Below are 19,677 nucleotides of genomic sequence, written 5' to 3' on the forward strand. Positions count from 1 at the left end.
CGTTAGAATTTCTTCACAGAAAGGGTGATTGGACAGTGGGATGGGCTGCTCAGGGACAGGGTGGAACCACCATCGCTGAGGGTGTTTAAGGAACGCCTGGACGTGGCACTGAGTGCTCTGGTCTAGTTGACATGGTGGTGTTGGGTCATACGTTGGACTCAATTCCAACCTAACTGATTCTGTTAGATACTTGCGGGGTTTTAGCTTGAATGAATGGAGGTGGCCACAGCACTGGTGTCCCAGTGCAGGGACGGGGGGGTCACGGCTCTTGGGACCCCGCCGTGGTGCGCCCTGGGCCGGGCCGCCACACGCGGGGTGTTGCCACGGCAACCCATCCGGGTCCTCCCTTGGCCCCGCCCCGCGGCTGCCACGTGAGTCGACGTCACGTCCGCCGCCGCCAGGTAGGGGGCGGGAGGAGCGCAGCGCGCGGAGTGGCCACGCCCCCCGGCGCGAGGGGGGCCCCGACGGGTGGGGGGGATTGTCCCGCTCCTGGTCCTGATCCCGGTCCCGATCCCAGTCCTAGCCCCGCTCCCTGTCGTCTTCCCGGTCCTGGTCTTGGTCCAGGTCCACGTTCTCGTCCCGATCCCGGTCCTGGTTCTCATCCCCGTCCTGGTCCAGGTCCCGATCTTGGTCCTAGTCCCAGTCCTGGTCCTTATCCTGGTCCTGGTCTCACTCCTGATCCTGGTCCCTGGCCTGATCGCGATCCCGATCCTGGTCCTGATCCTGGATGGTGATCCCGATCCCTGTCCTGGCACTGCGGTGCCGCTGGTCCCGCAGCCCCCTCACGTCAGGGCCTGGGAGGGGGGTTCGTGCCTCCTCTGCCCTCCCCGGCTCGGAACGGGGGGTGGGTGATGCCCCCGCAGGGTGGGAGGCCTGGTGGCGGGTCCTCTGCCCCCAAAAACGCTCCAGGAGGGGTCCAGGGCTGGGCACAGCCTGGGTGGTGGGTCCTGGTGACCCTCTAAGGGTGAGGTGTGGGGTCAGTCCTGCTGCCCCCCAGGGAGCTCCCGAGGGGGGCCAAGGCTGGGCTGGGGGGTCAGTGGTGCTGCTCCCCCCTCAAAAGGGGGTGCAGAGCCTGGTAGAGGGGCTGGTGGTGCCCTGAGGAGGAGCACGAGGTGGTGCTGCACACCTGCCCCGGGGCCAGACCAGCCTGTGCCGCAGGGATCAGCACAGTCCTGGCCATCGTGTGCTCTCAGGGAATCTGTGAGGCGGTGACAGAGAACAGGTGGGAGCAGAACTCTGCCAGGGGCCCCTGAAAAAGTGCGTTCTCTGTGTTTGATAGGCAGAGAGAAACCAGGCCAGTGGCACCGCTCTGGAGGGTGGTGATGTGCTCACATCTCGCTTTGTTCTGCCCTGATCAAAGCCACGCAGATGGATTTGTTCTGGTAACTTTCCGTTGTGTTGAGGTGAGTGAGGAGACACAGCACCGATTCCCTGCTATTTTCTGACCTAGCTTTCAGCAGTTCTGCTTCCTACAGCACCTACATCTGTGCTCCAGTAAGCAGCTTGTTAAAGCAGAGGGTGTTCGTGGGTTCTGCCTGTCCCTTTCCCCACCTGCAAAGAAATACCTCTGTTTGCAAGGAAATAACTATTTTTTTAAAGCTACCTGAGCTCTAAAAAGCTCAGGTACTGTGCTCACCTGGTGCCTGAGCACCTGGTTTGTCCATCACTAACATCAGAATTTGGGCTGGGAGCTTTGTTTTGTACAAAGTAGAATATAGGCTGGAATTAAGCTGTTGTGTTTCTGCAGAACCAGTGGAAGAATAAGCAAGGTTTCCAGCTCAGGACTGCAGGCAGAAGCAGGGGAGATGAAAAATGTGTCAGTTTAGTAATTTGATTTTTGCAGTTACTCCCGCAGATCCAACAGAAACACACAAATTTGGAGAGCAAGAGAACTTTGGGAAACGAGTTACCATGAGCTACTTGTAGCAGAGGTTGGAGTGATGCTTTCTGTTAAGTGATGTTCAGCTCACTGTGAGCCAAAGGGTGATGCTGCTCTTCTCTTCTGCTTCCGAGGTTTGGACACACCTTTGACAGGATGTTGGGGTTTCTGAAGGAGCCTGTTGTGGTCACTGCAGAGATCAACGTGAACCTCGTGGCCCTGACTGTGATGGGATTAATAACTCGCCTTTGGGGGCTCTGTTATCCACGGGCTGTGGTGTGAGTAGAAGAGTTTATTTTCTGCTTGAATGACACAGGCTTGTTTTTTAAACCTTTACGAGTAAGAATGCAGGAGCAGAAGAGCAGAACTTGACTGATGTCAGCCTCTGTAAATCACAGAATCACAGAATGGTTTGGGTTGGAAGGGACCTTAAAACTCATCTCATTCCAACCCCCTGCCATGGGCAGGGACACTTTCCAGGTTGCTCCAAGCCCCGTCCAACCTGGCCTTGGACACTTCCAGGGATAGGGCAGCCACAGCTTCTCTGGGCAACCTGTGCCAGGGCCTCACCACCCTCACAGGGAACAATTTCTTCCTGATATCTAATCTAAAGCTACTCCCTGTCAGTGTGAAGCCATTCCCCCTTGTCCTGTCACTCTAGGCCCTTGTAGTCTCTCTCCATCTTTCCTGTAGGCTCCCTTCAGGTACTGGGAGGCCACAATTAGGTCACCCCTGTCCCTTCTCTTTTCCAGGACGAACAATCCCAATACAGTGATAGTGTTTCCCTAATCCAACTTCCCGAGGGGAAGGTAAAGGTGCAAAACCTCAGTTCTTCGTTAACTTTCTGCCAACAAGTCCGTATTTGCTTTCCTAGTGTCCCTGCAGGATAATTCCAGTTAGATTTGACATATTTCTGCCTTTTGTGTTTCAGTTTTGATGAAGTTTATTATGGCCAGTTCGTGTCTCTCTACATGAAGAGGATCTTCTTTGTGGATGACAGTGGCCCACCTTTTGGCCACATGCTGCTGGCCTTGGGAGGTAGGGTCTCCTGGAACTGGGAAGTGCCTGTTGCCTGTTGCTGTGGGAGACAGAAGTGCTGGTTAAAAATGAGTTGTCAGATCCAGTTACTGGGGAAAAGCACAAGGCAAACGAGAGATTTTGATGTAGAGAGAAGTGGGTTTTCTTTTATTTTGTATTGTTAGGAGGCTGTTGTACAAGTAGAGTGGAGGTGATGGATCCATGTATCTGTTACCTCACTGTTATCCAATCCTTTGGGTAAAGAGAAGGGTGAGATGAGAACTGCTGGAGACAAGACATAGACAACAAACACTCTCAGGCCTGAGTTCCTTTCTGTAGCTGAGATATGTACAACATGAAAGTGTCTGTGTGGGACAGGGAGATTAAATATATATCTGACTTTGTCACTGAGAATCTGTCGTTCCCAATTTTTATTTTGTGCCTCTGCACATTCTCAAGCACTGCTGCAGGCAGACCACTATCAAAGAGGACCCTTTTGGGAAAGGGGGCCCTCATGCCTGGAAAAGCTGTGTGTTTGGGAAATGGTTCCCAATTTAGCAGCAGTCTTTGTACTTGTTTTGAGACTGGAAGTTCTGAATTGTTGCTTATGTTGTAGGTTACTTAGGAGGATTTGATGGAAACTTCTTATGGAACAGGATTGGAGCTGGTAAGAGCTGTTTTTAACTGACTCATTCTTTTGAGAAAAGGAGAATTTCAGGGGCTGACAGATTCCTTTTGCCTGACTAGTGAAAATAACACTTTACCTGACACCTTCCCTTCTTCTTTTCAATAAGTCTTCTGCAGGTCTCAAACAGAAATACAAGGCACTGTGATTCCAGATTTTTTAAATTCAGCTAAAACAGCTTAAGCAGTACAAGATGGACAATAAATTAGCACAAGTCAGCATTAGATTCAGCAACTAAGGAGTTCTGTAGTGGTCTGTGCTCTCTGCAGTTAAGTTTCCAGTTGGTCATTGTGTTGTCTCCTGTTCCAGAATACACCATGAACGTTCCTGTGTGGTCCCTGCGGCTCCTGCCAGCCCTGGCTGGTGCTCTCTGTGTGCCTTTAGCCTACCAGATCCTGGTGGAACTGCACTTCTCCCACTGTGCTGCACTTGGAGCTGCTCTTCTGATCCTCTTAGGTAAGATTATTCCACTGAGACCCATTCTTCATACATGGGGATGAGTCCCTTTTCCCCTCAGGGATTTTTAGGGTGCACAGAAGGCTGGAGTAGTATCTCCCCACAGAACACTGACAACATATCGGAGCCCTCATTCATGCCTGGCCTGTGTCAGTCTTTGCTGAGCTCCCTGGCCCTCTCTATCCTCACAGCTCTGCAGCAGGCTGCCCTTCTGGGCTTTATACAAGTTCACTTCAGTACTAAGCAAAGTGAGCAGCCTTAACAGCCTCACAGAAAACCACATTTCTTGTATCCAAGGAGGCCTGTACTCCCTCCCTCAGAGGTTTACAGGATGAGTTGCAACATATTGGTTTTTAACAGCAGGACAGCCCTGCTCTCAGTCAGAGCTCATCTGATTTCTTCATCTGCAAACTGCAGCAAACCAGCCTGTGTCCTTAGCACTGTGGTTTGACTCTGTTCTGGTGTGTTCAGCTCAGTTCATTTTGTTTCTCTGAGGGGCTGCTGGCAGCTGCCTGAAAGGGCAAGAGCCTCTCAGCAGCCCTTTAGCAGCCTGATAAGAGAAACCTCTCCTAGCTACCGACTGCTCTGATTCTGGCTCCTTGCAGCTCCTTGTCTTGCAGATTTGTTGTTGTGCTCATTGCCTGCTGGGCTCACTGCCCTGACTGCCTGGAGAAGCACCTCTCTGGATTTACCAGCATTGATTTTCTTTGCCTTTGTTGGAAGCACAGCAGCTTTATCTGCCTCCTGCCAGAGTTTACTGCTTGCTCACCTCTTTGTCTTGGAGACAGTTATGGCCTTGTGCTTTGCTCCTGCTGGAAGGTTTTAGTCCCTTATGAACCCAGCACCTCCCCACTACAGCCAGTAGGAATTGGCTGTCCCTAAAGGGCAGGTCCTTCTGTTGGATAACAGTGCAATTGTCTGAGGTAGCACTTGCCTGTAGATAAATTTCTCTAATTTTGTGTCTGTCTCTCTTTTCCCACAGAGAACTCTCTGATCACTCAGTCAAGGTTCATGCTCCTGGAATCAATATTGATTTTTTTTATCCTACTTGCAGTTTTGTCCTACCTGAAGTTCTACAATTTGCAGAGGCACAGGTAGAGCTGGATTGTCTCCCATCCTTTTGGATATTCTTGTGGTGACTTTTTTGGTCACAAACTGTGTGGTTTTTTTCTATAAATCATTTCACCATTGTGTAGTTGACTTAATCTGTCTGTAAAACCCAATGTTTTGCTGCTCCAGAAGTTTTCTCAGCAGCATTAAAGGCTGATTTAACTGTTAGCAAGGTTGTCTTTTTTTTTTTTTATTTTACAATAGAAGTAAAATCCCTTAGGAGCACTTCTTTGCCCACCTACATTTTTTATTGGAAGGTTTCCTTCTGTGCACACAAACACTAAAGATAACAGGTCACTTAATGCTCCTTTATTACTGTTTACATGCATTGAATTTAGAGATACTTGTCTTTTTTGTTCTCTGATCCTTGCAGAGGATAAAGTAATATTTAGTGTAGTAAAATTATCTTTAAAGCAAACTCAGCAAGTGATTTAATACATTTGTCTTTAAGATCCTTCTCTGGAAGATGGTGGTTTTGGCTCATGCTGACTGGAGTAGCCTGTTCATGTGCAGTTGGGTAAGCGATGGTGTCTTACTTGGACTTTATTGCCTCCTGTTCAAGGGAAAGCTTGAATATTTATAGCTTATATTAGGTAGTTGTGTAGTTTTTAACCTTGTTCATTTTTTATGCACTTTCTTCTCAGAGTGAAATACATGGGCCTGTTTACCTATATGCTGCTCTTGGCCATTGCAGGGCTGCACTTCTGGCACATGATAGGAGACCAGACCTTGTCAAATGTAGGTACTACAACATGCAGAATATACTGTGTAACTTTTCAGTGCAGGAACCAGCCAGGGGCCCACAGATAACAATGCTGACTGTAGCTGGGTTTTCTGCTAAAATTCCTTGTAGGGAAACCCTCCTTTCAAAGAACAGTTCCCAGCTTATTTGCTGGGGAAGAGGGAGTTAAGTTTTAAGAAAAACACGTGTGTGTGACTGGCTTTTCTGCTCTCTTCCATGTCTTGGTGATTTGTGACTCAAAACCTACACTGTCTCACATACCTTTTGCTAGCTGCAGTTAACATCCTCAGTGGAAGTTATCCAGTTGTCCACAAAGTTACAGCTGAATGAGGGGGGTGGGGGAAACCTAGAAAAGACAAACAAAACAAACCAAGTGCACTGTTATTTTTAATATTTTTCATATCTGGAGGATGAAACCAGTGAGTTTTCCCTGTTCCCCCAGGTTTCCTTGCTGTGCCATTTCCTAGCCCGGGGACTGGCCCTCATCCTCATCCCAGTGGTGATGTACCTGTCCTTCTTCTATGTCCACTTGGCTCTGCTGTATCGCTCTGGGCCTCACGACCAGATCATGACAAGTGCTTTCCAAGCCAGCTTAGAGGTAAAGGAAATGTGGCCATAGAACTGATTTATGAGGGAGAAAAAGGGAAAGCTGTCTTATGTTCACTATTAGAAGAAAGGTGTGCAATACCTTGATCCTGCATATTTGTTCCTTTTATGTCATTTAACCACTTTGCTGCTGTAGTACTTCTTTAAGATGAAGCACTAATGACTGAAATCCTAATAACAGATGAAAAGCTGTTTTCCCAGTGAACCAAGAACAATATTTTCACTCTTCTGCAGAAGATTTGTCCCTTCTTACAGGAAACTCCACAGAAGTAGATACAGTACTGAACTCTTGAGTGATGACATGGTACACTACAGGATAACAGTATGATTTTCTGTAGAAGAGTGCTTAGTCTGTCCTTTAGAACAGCATGGCTTTAGGGATATTCCCTGAGACCCTGCAGTCTTTTAGGCATTGGTGTATTTACTGTCTTCTGAGTATGGTGTTGCGAGACTTGACTTTTGTAGATGAAACCAAATGAGAAGGCACTGTGCTAAGGTCTGCTATGTTAAAGTGACAGGTGACTCATAATAGAATTTAAACAGCCTCTGAGTTGTTTCTTCTTCTTTCTACTTATCCTGTCCTTACCCTTCTCAGGGTGGGCTGGCTCGGATCACTCAGGGCCAGCCCTTAGAGGTGGCCTATGGCTCTCAGATCACCCTGCGGAACGTGCTGGGCAAGCCCATGCAGTGTTGGCTCCACTCTCACACGAACACTTATCCCATCAGGTGAGGAATCTGGGTGAAAGTATGCTCTGGTGCTTCACCTGCCAGTCCAAGTATCGTGGTTTGTGTCCTGGCAATGTCTTCATTTAATGCTTTAGATTCCCTGTGCTCTGTAGGAAGGAGCCAGTGATCTGGTGCTGGTTTGTATTGCTGGTGAGCACAGAAATGTACCCTTACACTTCTGTGGGGTTTCTAACTCTCTGTGCAGGTATGAGAATGGCCGAGGGAGTTCCCATCAACAGCAGGTGACCTGCTATCCCTTCAAGGATGTGAACAACTGGTGGATTGTCAAAGATCCTGGAATGTGAGTATGTAAGAGATTTCAATGCAAGCTACATGCTTCCAGAACCAAGGCATAGCTTGGCTTGAACATAACTCTTCTCTGCTTATGGGTGCAGAGGCCATGTGTGATCTGAGTAAGTGATTGCAGCTGCAGAGTTGGTAAAGGCAGCTCCTAGCAGGATCCTCCTCAATGTGGTAAAATCATTGAGGACTCTGAAATCCTGTCTGAACTGCTCCTGCCAGAACGTGGGCTGTGCTGTGCACAAGGGAAACTTGAAAGACTCACAGGACCAGTGTAAATTCTTCAGGTGCTTTGCATGAAAGGGGAGTTCTGCTCTTTGAAGTGTGTGAGCCATGGCATTAGAGTGTCTTGGTGAGTTTTATCAAACTTGGATGAGTCTCAGAAGAGAGTAGAAATCATTTTTGCAAAATGAGTAGGTCTTTGTATTAAAAGTGTTGGATGAGCTTAGAATCTGCTACGTGGGGAGGGATTCCAAGTGGTGCCTGTACCTGAGAGGCCCGATTTGTGCTGAAGTGTTTTGCCATTGTCACTGTCAGTGCAGAGCAGGACTCCTTGTTTTGCCAGTAAAAGCCCTTGAGTGATATAATTTCATATTGATCAAAAAGTTGCTTTTCTAGGTTTCTTATGTTGCTCTGGGAACTGTATAAAGAGTCCTCCTAGAAGGGCTGTGTGTCATTATAAATCATATCTATGCTGGGAAAGTTTGTCCATGGTGCAAACCTTTCAAGGTAGGGACTCTACCAGAAGTACAGAAACCTAATATATTCTTAAAATTCTTCAAACTCAAGACTCCTACAAACAGGTGCAAAGTCCTTCTATAGAACAGCAAAATACAGGCAGCAGTTTGATGAACTGCAGTGTTCCCCCTTGCCAGAAGTCCAGAAGGAAGATGAGAGTTTGGCCTGCATGGTGGAGAAAGCCATTGATCTCTCTTATAATTCTGCCAAAGTGACAGCAGCTGTAGTACAGCACTTGTGAGACTCACTGAAGCACTCACTTGTTCCACAGAAGCCACCAAACAGCTGTGGGATGGGAATAACCTTAATTCACTCCTGACTGACCTGGATTCAGACCACTGACCTAATGCCTGCGGTGTCAGTATCCCATTACTGATCCTCTGACTCACTGTGCCCTTAGCTCACCTTTCCCTTGATGAGCTTTGTTTCCATTCTGGTACAATCTATATATTGCTTTAATTTCTCATCTTCCTGCTTAAATATCTCTCCCTGCCTGCAGCTTCTTGACCTGACAGTTTGGTCGCAACAAGGTTGTGTTATATATAAAGATATGTCAAATTTAACCATTTCCTCTTGGGTATCACTTCACCAGGCAGCAGCTGGTGGTGAGTAACCCCCCCCGGCCCGTCAGGCATGGACACATTGTGCAGCTGGTCCACGGCATCACAACCCGCTACCTCAACACGTAAGTCCCTTCCTCTTCCTCTGCTCTGCCAGTCCTGCCTCACTCTGCTGTGTTGTCTCTCAGAGTAACCCTTCAGGGGGTGAAGCACAGTGACCTTGCATTCAGATGTGCCATAAACTGCCTGTTACTCACGGATCGACAGCGGGGCAAGGAGGGACCTCGTGTGGTTAGTTCTTCCATAAGCCATCCCTGTGGCCCAGAGGGAGGATGCTCTGTGCTTATTTATTTTTTGCAGCTGACTTGGCAGTGGGATTTGATCTTAATCACAAATTGCTCAGTGGCTGTTCACTGTTTCTGGTCCTCTCTCCGAGGGACCGGTGATGGTTTTTCCCGTGTTCACATTTCATGGTAGTTCTGCAGATTCCTAAACAGAGTCCCCTCCGTGAGCCTTCATCCTTCACTGCCCCCCCTCCAGGCAGGTGCAGGGATTTAATATTTTGTGTAACTTAACCCAGAGACAACTCAATTGATTTTGTTGGCATACTCCTGCATGAAGGATGTGCTCTGGAAGTTAGGAAGATGTGTTGGTGAATCCAGTGTGCTGTGGCTCATTGCCACAGATTCTTGCCTGTGTTGAAAGCCTGCAGTATGAAATTGCCTCCTGACTGCTTCCCAAAGGGCATCTGCTTGAATATCACTCAGATTAGGAAGGGGGCTGCTCTGAACTTGGGTTTTGCCATGTCCCTTCCAAACCTAATTTGTTCATTATTGGAAAGCCCAGTGAACAGCGTCTCTGTTTGTCACAATCAGTGCTTGTTCTTCAGCCTGGCATCGCAGGCATCTGCATTGGCTTCCTCTGAGCCTGTTCCTGGCAGCTCTGGCTTTTGGGGAGTGCTCTCTCTCAGAGTAAACAGTGCAATCTGTATAAGAGAGTTATTTTCACTTTATTACTGAATCCAGTCTAAACCAATCCCATATGGTTTTGCTTTTTATATGAATTTGGGAAATGGTGGTGGAGGATCTTATTTAATTTGTCTTCTAGGCATGATGTTGCTGCCCCTCTGAGCCCCCACTCCCAGGAAGTTTCCTGCTATATTGATTATAACATCTCCATGCCAGCACAGAACCTCTGGAGAGTGGTGAGTGGTCAAAGGGAGGGGAGGAGCTGATCATGTTCCAGCAGAAACAGCTGGGACAACATGACAATCCAAAGCCATCTTTCTGTTGTAGGAGATTGTAAATCGGGAGTCTGACACAGATGTGTGGAAGACAATTCTGTCAGAAGTGAGGTTTGTTCATGTCAACACCTCTGCAGTGCTAAAGGTAAGTGGGCTTATATTTATGTGCTGCAGCTTTTGTTTCATGCAGTGCTTGTATTCTCACAAACTACTCATCTCTCTGCTCTCAAATAAATAAACAACTACAAAAATAACCAAATAAGTAAATAAAAGGAAACAATAAACTTGCTCAGGGTGACAGAAAACCAGCATGTGTTTTAGGTAGTCGTATTTCATCCCTTTTCAGCATCAGAGCTGTCCTGCTTCTCAGGAGGTTGACCACTGTACACTGCTGAGGCTTAGAATTTGATGCTGAGTCTGTGAGTAGCACATGACAGCAGCTGGAGTAGTTAAGGATCTTTTTCTTCACAGAGTTTGCCAGAATCACTGACTTTATGGCTGTAGCATTTGTTGAGACAGCACTGCATGGTGACTCTTCACATACACTTTCTAGCAATCCCTTGCTGGCCTCCCTGGCAGGGCCTGGGAATTTCCATCCTGAAGTTCAGGTTGGCAGCACCGTAAGTTCACAGCCATCTTTCACTTACAGCTCAGTGGAGCATCTCTGCCCGAGTGGGGATACCGGCAGCTGGAGGTGGTTGGAGAGAAGCTGTCCAAAGGCTACCACCAGAGCATGCTGTGGAATGTGGAAGAGCACAGATACGGGAAAAGTATGTCTCAGCAGATTTCTGTGACTGGGGAACACTTCATGTTGATGGGAAGGTGGTTCTGTGTGTATGTGTGTTCAGTTGGCCCTGTCATGATGTCAGAATCCTTTCAAATTCCCTTAGAGCACTGTTGCAGTTGGATGATGTATTGGAGAAGGGCTCCTGGGAGAGCGAGGAGCCAGGAGTATATCCTGTGTGCTTCCCTCTCTAGCTTTCTGCCCGTTATGTCGTTATTTCTGAGCTATGCTGTTTTCTTCCAGGCCAAGAGCAGAAAGAGAGGGAAGTGGAACTCCACTCTCCCACACAGATGGACATCAGTAAAAACCTCAGCTTCATGGCAAAGTTCACAGAATTGCAGGTGAGTGTCTTGTTATTCCCTTCATCTTTCCTCCTGGTGCAGAGCAGAAACCTGAGCATATCTGCAGACTCTGAGCCTAAGGATCCATTGTTTATTCCTTGCTGATAGTCTGGCTTCCTCACTGAAAAAAAAATATTTCAGAATGCTCTTATAAGGGCATTAGTGACCTGTGCTGTTCAGTAATGAATACCCAAGTGATTGTGTAACAAAAAAGGGGGAGGAAAATCTGTTGGGCACCCAGAAGCTGCATGAAACTGAACTGTAATGTGTGGTACATGGAAAGTGCATTATATAAGAACAAAATAAAACCTTTGTATTGATCAGTATCCATGTGAGATAGGCAAAATCTTTCTCCACTCCCAGGTTAGGAACTTAGCATCTTATATCTGGAACTGTTCAACCACCTGTTGCTCCCATTCTGAAAGCTTTCTGTTTCCTTTTTTTTTCTAGTGGAAAATACTCACATTAAAAAATGAAGACACAGAACATAAGTACAGCTCCTCTGCTCTGGACTGGATCACAATGGACACAAATATTGCCTACTGGCTCCACCCCACCTCTGGGGTAAGTACAAGAGGCATAAGTAACTGTGAATGGGGTGAGAAAGGAGACTTCAGTTCACATGTGAGCTCCAGGAGTGGGAGTCCGAGCAGGGCTGCAGTTCCAGCCAAGGACTCTTCCTCTGCTAATGTATTTTCCCTGAGGGTTGATGTTTTTATTTTAGCATGAGATACAGCTTTGACAGTAGTGACTTTTAATTAAATCATGTCTTCTTGAACTTTTTTTTAAAGGTAAACTGCAGTTTAATAGTTTCCATTATTGATTCTATTTAGAAGATGAGTTCATCTCCAATAGCATTTTTCAAATGCCTTCCATTACAAAAGAGTCTTAAAGCAGCAAAGTTTATCAGCCAGCTTTGTTCCAGGTTACTAGCCAGGCACATTCTGAGGTTTAATTTAGCAAGTATGTGTACGTAATACTTAAACTTACATAAAAGAACCACTGCTTCTGGCTGACCATCAACTATCCTGCAGGCCCAGATCCACCTCCTTGGGAATGTTGTCACCTGGGCTTCAGCTAATGCTGCTGCTCTGGTCTACACGTGTCTGTCCCTGTGGTACTTGATACGACGGAGGAGGAGGATTTATGACATCCCTGAAGGTCTGATTCCACTCTGTGTGTGTGTCCAGGTGGAGGGTTGTGGCTTGCTCTGCTCTGAGATGCCATCTCCCATCTCCTGCAGATTCCTGGCAGCTCTGGGTGTCAGCTGGGGGTGTCTGTGGTGGAGGCTGGGTTGTGAACTACCTGCCCTTCTTCCTGATGGAGAAAACACTTTTCCTGTACCACTACCTGCCTGCCCTCACATTCCAGATTCTCCTGATTCCCGTCGTGTTGCAGCACCTCGGTGATCATCTCTGCAGGTATTTGCTTTAACAGAGACAGTTCTCTTTAACAAGGGAAGTGACACAGTTCTTTTCTCCAGAGCTGTCACCTGGACAAGCTGCTGCAGGGAGAGCAGTGGTTTTTCCAGCAGAGGCCACACTCTGTCATTTGTCTTTAGAGAAACAGGCCAGGTGTAGGTCTTCCTTTTGGATGAAGTGTTCGTCCAGCTTTGATGTAACTTGACTGCTCTTTCCCGCTCTCATCCCAGGTCTGTGCTGCTCAAGAGCATGTTCAGTGCACTGATTGTAGCCTGGTTCTCCTCAGTGTACTTTGTCTACTGCACCTTCAGCCCCGTGACCTACGGGCAGCCCGCGCTGTCCGTGACGGAACTCAAGGGCTTGCGCTGGAGGGACAGCTGGAACATCCTCATCCGAAAACAGTGACCGCTACAATCGCGTTACAGCCAAAAGGAAACACCTTTTGTGCAAAGCCAAGGATTTATTGTTAGTATAACTGAAATCTTAACAGTCGGATCAAGTAATTGACAGTAGTCCAGATCTAACCATTACAGGAAAAGAAAAGAGCACTGTTACAGAAAAGCTCTCAACAGGAATACATTTATGAGCACAATTCCCAGTTTCTGCCCCTGTTACATTCACCCTTCCACTGCCCCTCGGGGCCTGAAGGTTGCTGGCTTCAGGCAACAGCATCCCAGGCTCCTTTGCTGGGAAGAACATGCTGCAACAATTTCTTCTTCCTCTTTCTGACAGTGGTGGTTTCTTCCTTCTTGCACTGCATTTCACTGAGGGCTATTTCATGTGTTTCCCAGCACCTTGGTCTACAATTCCATGATAAAAGTTACAAAAAATGGGCACTCTCCAACACATCAGATATTCTTCTCTTGTTACTCCTAAAAAAAAAGGTTTTCCATGCTCTGAAGCTTATCCATTCTTTAACAATCAGTAACTGGCCCTGCAGCCTTCAGCACCATCCCATGACTCTATTCCTCAACAATGCATTATTTGCCCCCACTTTCACTGCTCTGCTATCATCCCTATTTATGTAAATACAGCATTAAGCCACATTTATTAATAGTTCATTCTGCATAGAATAATGACTTGTTACTATTATCTATGTGTAATCATTTGGCATAACCATCATTTTTAAGAAGCAAAAATAAAAAGACATTAGAAAATTACTGTTACAGCTAAACAAGCTAAAACAAGGCTTCGGGCAAGCCAGGAAGTCAGCCAGAGCCAGAAGAATCCTCTGGCCTTGTGGCATTGATGTGAAGCCTGAGGCCTGTTACCAGCCATGGCTGTATTGTATTTACTGGGCTGCAGGGTTACACCTCAAATCCCATGGGAAAAGGAACTCTGGGCAAGGTAGGACTGATCCTGCTGAGAAGAAAACCTGCTCTAACTTGTGCACGTGGGTTCAGGGTAAAAACACTGCAAGCCAAACCATGGCCTGGCCTGTTCTAGCAGAGGAATTCACAGAGAAGGGGGAAGGCAGAGGTGAAGGACTAGGATTGCCCAGTGGGGAATTTGTAATGGCTCTAGTTATTTAACCAGGGTTACAGTACCTCGGCCACATCCCATTTCTTATCTCCATGGGGCTGCAGCAGCAGGTCCTTTAATACAGCACAAAGCTGCCCAGAACAGCAGCCCCACAGAGCAGGGGCTCTTTGTGGAGTTCCTCACAGCTCTAACAAACGCTATTCAAGGCTCTAACAAATGCTTTGAGCTCCCCCCTGGCCTCCAGAGGAAGGTATGATCCAACACCACAGTCATTCAAAGTAGGGTTTAGTGACTATTTTGCTCCTACTGTAATCAGTAGGAGAGCTAATGCTTCAGTGCAGTAGCTCATAGTCTAAGTCTGTCACCCTGAGCTAAACAGCACCCAGCAGCAGTCAGGAAATGACCTGCCTTCTCCTGGGCACTGCAGAAGTACCACTCAGCTGAGGAGATCACTGAGATACCAACCCTTCACCCATTTCCAGTGTTGAAAAGACTACAGCGATGAAAGTGCAGACTGCATTTCTTAAGTTTCTTTTTTTTTTCTAAATCTTCAGCCATGACAGAACTGAAGGTAACAATTCTGTTGAGTGCAAGAGCTCCTCCAGCAGTGTCCTTTCTGTACCTTTTTGCTGATGTAGTCCAAGTAGCACAATTACCTTTTATATAAAATGGTCATTTTTGATCACTGTTCGTTCATTTGTTTATTAGCCAAAGTAAGACACCCACAACCAACACAGCCAGATGCTGCTTTTAGAAAACTAGCAAGTATGAAAAAGTTCCTCTTAATAACATTTCCCTCCCACCCTCATTCTTAAAATTACACCATAAGTCCAGACTCAAGAACGGTATCACAAGGACAATTTCAAAGGCCCAACCAGCACTTCATTTCAGATTTTTTCTTTTTCCAGACACTTTACTGTAATCACTTATCTGGGGTAAACTACAGAAACTGGGATGTCACTGTTTATACTTCTTGTCTGCTTGTTTTAGAAAACCAGACATTCTTGAGTTTAAGCTGCTGGAGCGCAAGGCAAGTGCTCTGATCCTGTCTGAGGGTACAACATGTCCAGGCAGCTGCCTGTGCCAGCAGGAGGAGGGTCCTGCCATTCCCAGCTTCCCCCCTTGCTGGTCTCACCAGCCATCTCTGGAAGTGGACGGATTCTGCCCAGCAGAATTTGCAACCAGCAGTATAGAAATGCACTAAAAGACCCTAATACTGACAAGGTCAGGTTTCTGTTTCCATGAGCAACTCAATCCAGCTGGAGCTCACACATTCAGTAACTGTGGTAAAGGCGACTGTTTGGGTACAAAAAAATAATCATACAGTGTAGCTAGACTTGGGAGCTTAGAAAGGAATAAATTAGGAATCAAGAGACAATAAACTTCTTGGGCCTGTCCCTGGTGAACTGCAAGTTCCCATTTCTCCCAGACAGCCTCTGTCTCACCCTTATCTCAGGGCAGAGATCCCCCTACAAGTCAAACCCCCTGCCCCCACAGGCTGGCCAGCAGCACAGCAAGGCCAGAACTTAAGGTGCCAATGAGGTGGAGAAGAGTAAGTGCTGCACCTGCTTGTTAAAATTAACAGGGATAGAGGAAAAAAAAAACCCAAGAGGCAGATTATTTTCCTGCTAAGGAAGCCCATCATCAGGGAAATGGGGTATCTTACTAATCACCTGATAGTGCTTAATTTTCAGGGAAGTCTTCAGCAGTAGATCTCATTTTGAAAATTAAAAAAAGGCAAGTAGCACTGCCTTTAACCAGTTCATCAAGTAACATAATTCCAGACATCTTAGGGAGAAAAGGGAGGGGTTTGGAGGGGAGAGGGGCCGATGGCCAACTCAATCCTCTCCCCTCTGTGAGAAGGTTCACACCAGGATCCCCTCCACCGCCAGGATGATTTAAAGGGCACTTCACCAACCATTCTGTCGAAGTCCTTTCCCAAAGTTGTCTTCAGTGTTGGTCTGGACCAGAGGCAAACCCAGGTTAGTGTGGACGGCTGCTGGACTCCAGGTGGGAGCGTTTTCCTGCCGCCAGGACACTGCTGCTCTCCGTGGGCTCCGGGAACGGGCGCTTGTAGGTCCGGCCGTGCCCGTTCATCGCCCCTCGCTGCCACTTGCAGATGTCTCCATTCAGGATGTCTTGAATGTGCTGCACTATGAGGTTTATAGCAACTGCAGAGAGGAATGGGAAATGTGGGACGTGAAGGCTTTCCTGGCTGAGTTATCTAGAAAATGTGGAGCATCCAACCCTGCTCTGCTCAAGTTTTAACAAGCCCATAAATGAAACTCTGCCCGCTGTCTGCAGCGAGGTCAGACATCCACGGGTCACTTTTCCAGCCCTCCACAGGCTGAGCAGCTCCCTCCCCTCCAGCCCTCCAGCAAAACACCTTTCCTTAGAAGCACGTGCCACTCATTCTCTTCCCAACCCCAAGGGTGTCTCCCCAAGGAAATCAGAGAACCCAACTCCCTTTTACCCATGTTGTCAACTCCTCGGGGGATGATCACATCTGCATACTTCTTTGTCTGAAAAACAGGAACAGTGGTGGAGGGCTGTTAATGGAAAAGTCAGCTTCATTCTAGGAAGGAGTGACCAAAGGCCAGAAAACTGGGGCAAAGAGGGAGGGTTTCTGTTTCTTCCAGGGTTGTAAGTTAAAGCTCTCAGTCATGATTATACCTAAATTAATCAGGACATCACCATGGCTAACGTGCACTGGATTTAAGGCGAGGGATTGTTCTTACTGCCCCTTTGCAAAGAATCACCAGGTAGAAGCAGCAGGTCAGGTGTAGAGCCCTTGTTTTTACACTTCTGAGCTGCCTCCAAATATTGACCACTTCAGGCAAGGTCTGTTTGCCAAAAGCTGGTTCTAATCAGCGTTTCATAAGCCATGGCTAAATCTCTGCCGAGAGCCAAGGTACCCAATGTGCATGTGAAATTCCTGCCTGCCTCTGATAACATTTTATTGATCTTTACCACCACAGCACTCCTGCTTTTTCTTCCCCCACTACCTGGAAAAAAGCTGGCAAAATGCAGCATTTCTAACGAGTACTTTTACAGCCCCAGAATTCCTTTGATCTAGAGCAGGAGGAGCCCGAGTTAGCCTTTTTCAGCTTATTTAATCCACATACAGGATTTTGTTCTCAAAGGGTTTTTTACAAATTAATTTGGTTATGTGAGCACCTAAATTGTCCCTGCACTATATAGTACAGCAAACAGTGCTAGAATGGTCTGCCTCAGGTTTTCCCCAGTGTTCCCTTGGAGAGAGGCTGCTGGAAACCAAGTTCTTTTTTCTTCCTACAAGTCTTAAGAATAAACGGAGAGTGGGAGTGTTTTAGTCAGAGGGGCCCATGCTAAAATAGCCCCAGCAGCCAGCAGTGAGGAAATGTGCTGGAGGCATTTCCATGGTGCTTCGCCAGCAGAAGGGACCATTTCAGTTCCTTAACCAGCTGGGAATGGTTGAAGACATGAGGCAGAGGGGAGAGCGTGGGATTTGTGAAATACAAATACCAAAATACCAAGAGTCCACACTGCTGTGTCTACAGTGCAGTTAATCCCCAGATGACCCTGCTCCTCTCCCCAGTCCCCAGAAAAAGCCCCATAAATCAAATTATTGAAACATTCCCTACCGGTAAGCAGAACTCCTCAAAGGCAGGCTTGACAAAGGTGGTGTACTGGGTGAGGATCTGCTCAAGGTCCCTCCCACGTTTCATATCTCGCAGAACTGGGATGGGGAGATAAAACCCCTGAGTGTTGCCACATGGGCGAGGATGGATAAGGAGCACGAGCTGGCGCTGCCCGTGCCGGCGGAGCCGTTACCTCGGCGGGACAGCCGCACATCCGAGTCCGTGTCCACAAAGAGGCGGAGGTGGAACATGTCCCGAATGTCCTGATTGTAGAAAACCAGGATCCCCTCAAAGAGGACGACGTCAGCAGGATAGACCACCGTCGTCTCTGCCAGCCTGCCAGGAGAAAACACCCACAGCACACTGTTAAATGGGTGTCACATCAGCACCAAGAGACCCATCCCCAGGCTGGGACACCCACGGACACCACCTGAGGCTTGACACAAAACCAGAACCTACCGAGAATGTGTCACGAAGTCGTACGTTGGTACCTCAACTGTTTTGCCCTCAACAATATTTTTCAGGGTTGAATGCATCAAATCGTTATCGAAAGCATCTGTGAGAGGAAGGTTCAAAGAGGAGGAGTGTCAGATGCTGCTGTATCAAATGTTCTGCCCAGATTTTTCCAGACCCAAAGGAAAATCTCTTTGCCCAGTGTTTCACCAGGAAAAAAAGAACGTATGGCTTATTCTTTCCTACCAGCAGCCGACACTCCCTGCCTGAGTGACAACTGCTGTGCTTGGTTACAGAGATAGGGAAGAGGCAATTTGCTGTTTATAATCAACTACAACACAATAAAATTAAGATCCCAAAGGTGAAGTTGGTTTCACCAAACCACTCGGTAATTGTATAGTTTCGTGCAACTCTGTTAGTCAAGAGCCAGTTGGAAAACCTCAGGCATTCTTAATGGTTTCCAGTACCCGCCCCTGTGCGCCCACAGCAGCACCAGACTGCAGCCAAGGGCAGATCCCTGTCCCGCCTGCAATCCTCCCCCGGGCCAGGGGAGCAGCTGTTTGTGCAGACAAGAAGCATAAGGAAAGGATTTGGGGAATGATGTGGTGCATTACAGAGCCTCTCCGGAGCCGGGAGCAGGCCGGGATGCTCCGCAGCTCTCCATGGCTGCGGGAGGGCAGTGCCAGCCGTCAGTAACAACGGGCACGAGGGAAGGACGAACGGATGTTTTGGTGGGTGGTGGGGGGGAGAGAGCATTTCTGCTCTCCAGCACTTCCCATTTCCGACGGGCCCTTGCCGTGCTCCAAGCACACCCTGCTCCGGGGGCACGGCGCGGGGCTCACCCGGGTGGTCGAAGTTGTACTGCCCCTTGAGCGCCTTGGCCTGCTGCTCGGCCGTCAGCACCTTGTAGAAGCTGTCCTGGCTCAGGATCAGCACCTTCCGCTGCCGCTGCTCCACCTCGTTCTGCCCCAGCAGCTCCATGATCTTCTCGCACACTGTGGACTGAGCGGGACGGGGGCTCAGCGGGGCCCGGGCCCAGCCCAGCCCCTCCTGCGGGGGGGGGAAGCGGCACCGGCGATGCCCGGGCGGGCGCCGCGCAGCTCCCGCGGTCCGCGGGGCGCCCGGGGAGAGGAGCTCAGCCCCGGCGGACCCCGAACGCGGCGGGTCTCACCTTTCCGCTGGCGGTGCCGCCGCTGACGCCGATGAGGAAGGGCTTGGGGTGCGGCCGCTCCGGGTCGGGGCCGCCGGCGGAGGCCATGGCGGGACGGGCACCGTGAGGGGCGGGGCGAGGGGCGGGACGAGACTCTCTGGGGGCGTGGTTACGGGGGCGTGGTCGATGGGGCGTGGCCATGCGCGCTGAGCGCGTCCGTTCTCAGCCGCGGGTCCGTCGGCACGGACGGACAGAGGGACAGGCAGCTCTGCCTCACTGCAAACAGCGCTGCCTTACCCCGGCACACGTGTGTGTGTGTCTGTCTGTGTGTCGGTGTCTGTGTTTACACCCGTTCCCGAGTGCA

At 48.5% G+C, this 19,677-nt stretch overlaps 2 protein-coding genes across 3 annotated transcripts; one reads left to right on the top strand and one right to left on the bottom strand.

The window, feature by feature from the left end:
- Positions 1-352: 352 nt before the first annotated feature.
- POMT1 (protein O-mannosyltransferase 1) lies at positions 353-14,775 on the top strand. Of its 2 annotated transcripts, none has more exons than XM_017809983.1 (21): positions 353-401; positions 1,280-1,403; positions 2,014-2,157; positions 2,811-2,917; positions 3,513-3,563; positions 3,891-4,037; positions 5,020-5,131; positions 5,599-5,664; positions 5,792-5,885; positions 6,332-6,487; positions 7,091-7,221; positions 7,427-7,522; positions 8,852-8,944; positions 9,927-10,023; positions 10,115-10,207; positions 10,712-10,832; positions 11,090-11,187; positions 11,638-11,751; positions 12,222-12,348; positions 12,431-12,608; positions 12,839-14,775. In XM_017809983.1, the coding sequence occupies exons 3-21, from the start codon at positions 2,036-2,038 to the stop codon at positions 13,011-13,013; spliced, it is 2,178 nt and encodes a 725-aa protein (XP_017665472.1). In that variant the 5' UTR covers positions 353-401; positions 1,280-1,403; positions 2,014-2,035; the 3' UTR covers positions 13,014-14,775. The 2 variants fall into 2 exon arrangements, with proteins under 2 accessions (XP_017665472.1, XP_017665473.1); XM_017809984.1 differs by lacking the exon at positions 353-401 and adding an exon at positions 421-618.
- UCK1 (uridine-cytidine kinase 1) lies at positions 14,634-19,445 on the bottom strand. Its single transcript, XM_017809986.1, has 7 exons — positions 19,335-19,445; positions 19,006-19,165; positions 18,170-18,266; positions 17,904-18,046; positions 17,714-17,808; positions 16,564-16,612; positions 14,634-16,261 (listed from the first exon to the last, which is right to left on the bottom strand). The coding sequence occupies exons 1-7, from the start codon at positions 19,419-19,421 to the stop codon at positions 16,074-16,076; spliced, it is 819 nt and encodes a 272-aa protein (XP_017665475.1). The 5' UTR covers positions 19,422-19,445; the 3' UTR covers positions 14,634-16,073.
- Between the last annotated feature and the right edge of the window lie 232 nt (positions 19,446-19,677).

This window comes from Lepidothrix coronata, unplaced genomic scaffold (genome assembly GCF_001604755.1).
Source record: "Lepidothrix coronata isolate B3197 unplaced genomic scaffold, Lepidothrix_coronata-1.0 Scaffold28, whole genome shotgun sequence".
Taxonomy (NCBI): Eukaryota; Metazoa; Chordata; class Aves; order Passeriformes; family Pipridae; genus Lepidothrix; species Lepidothrix coronata.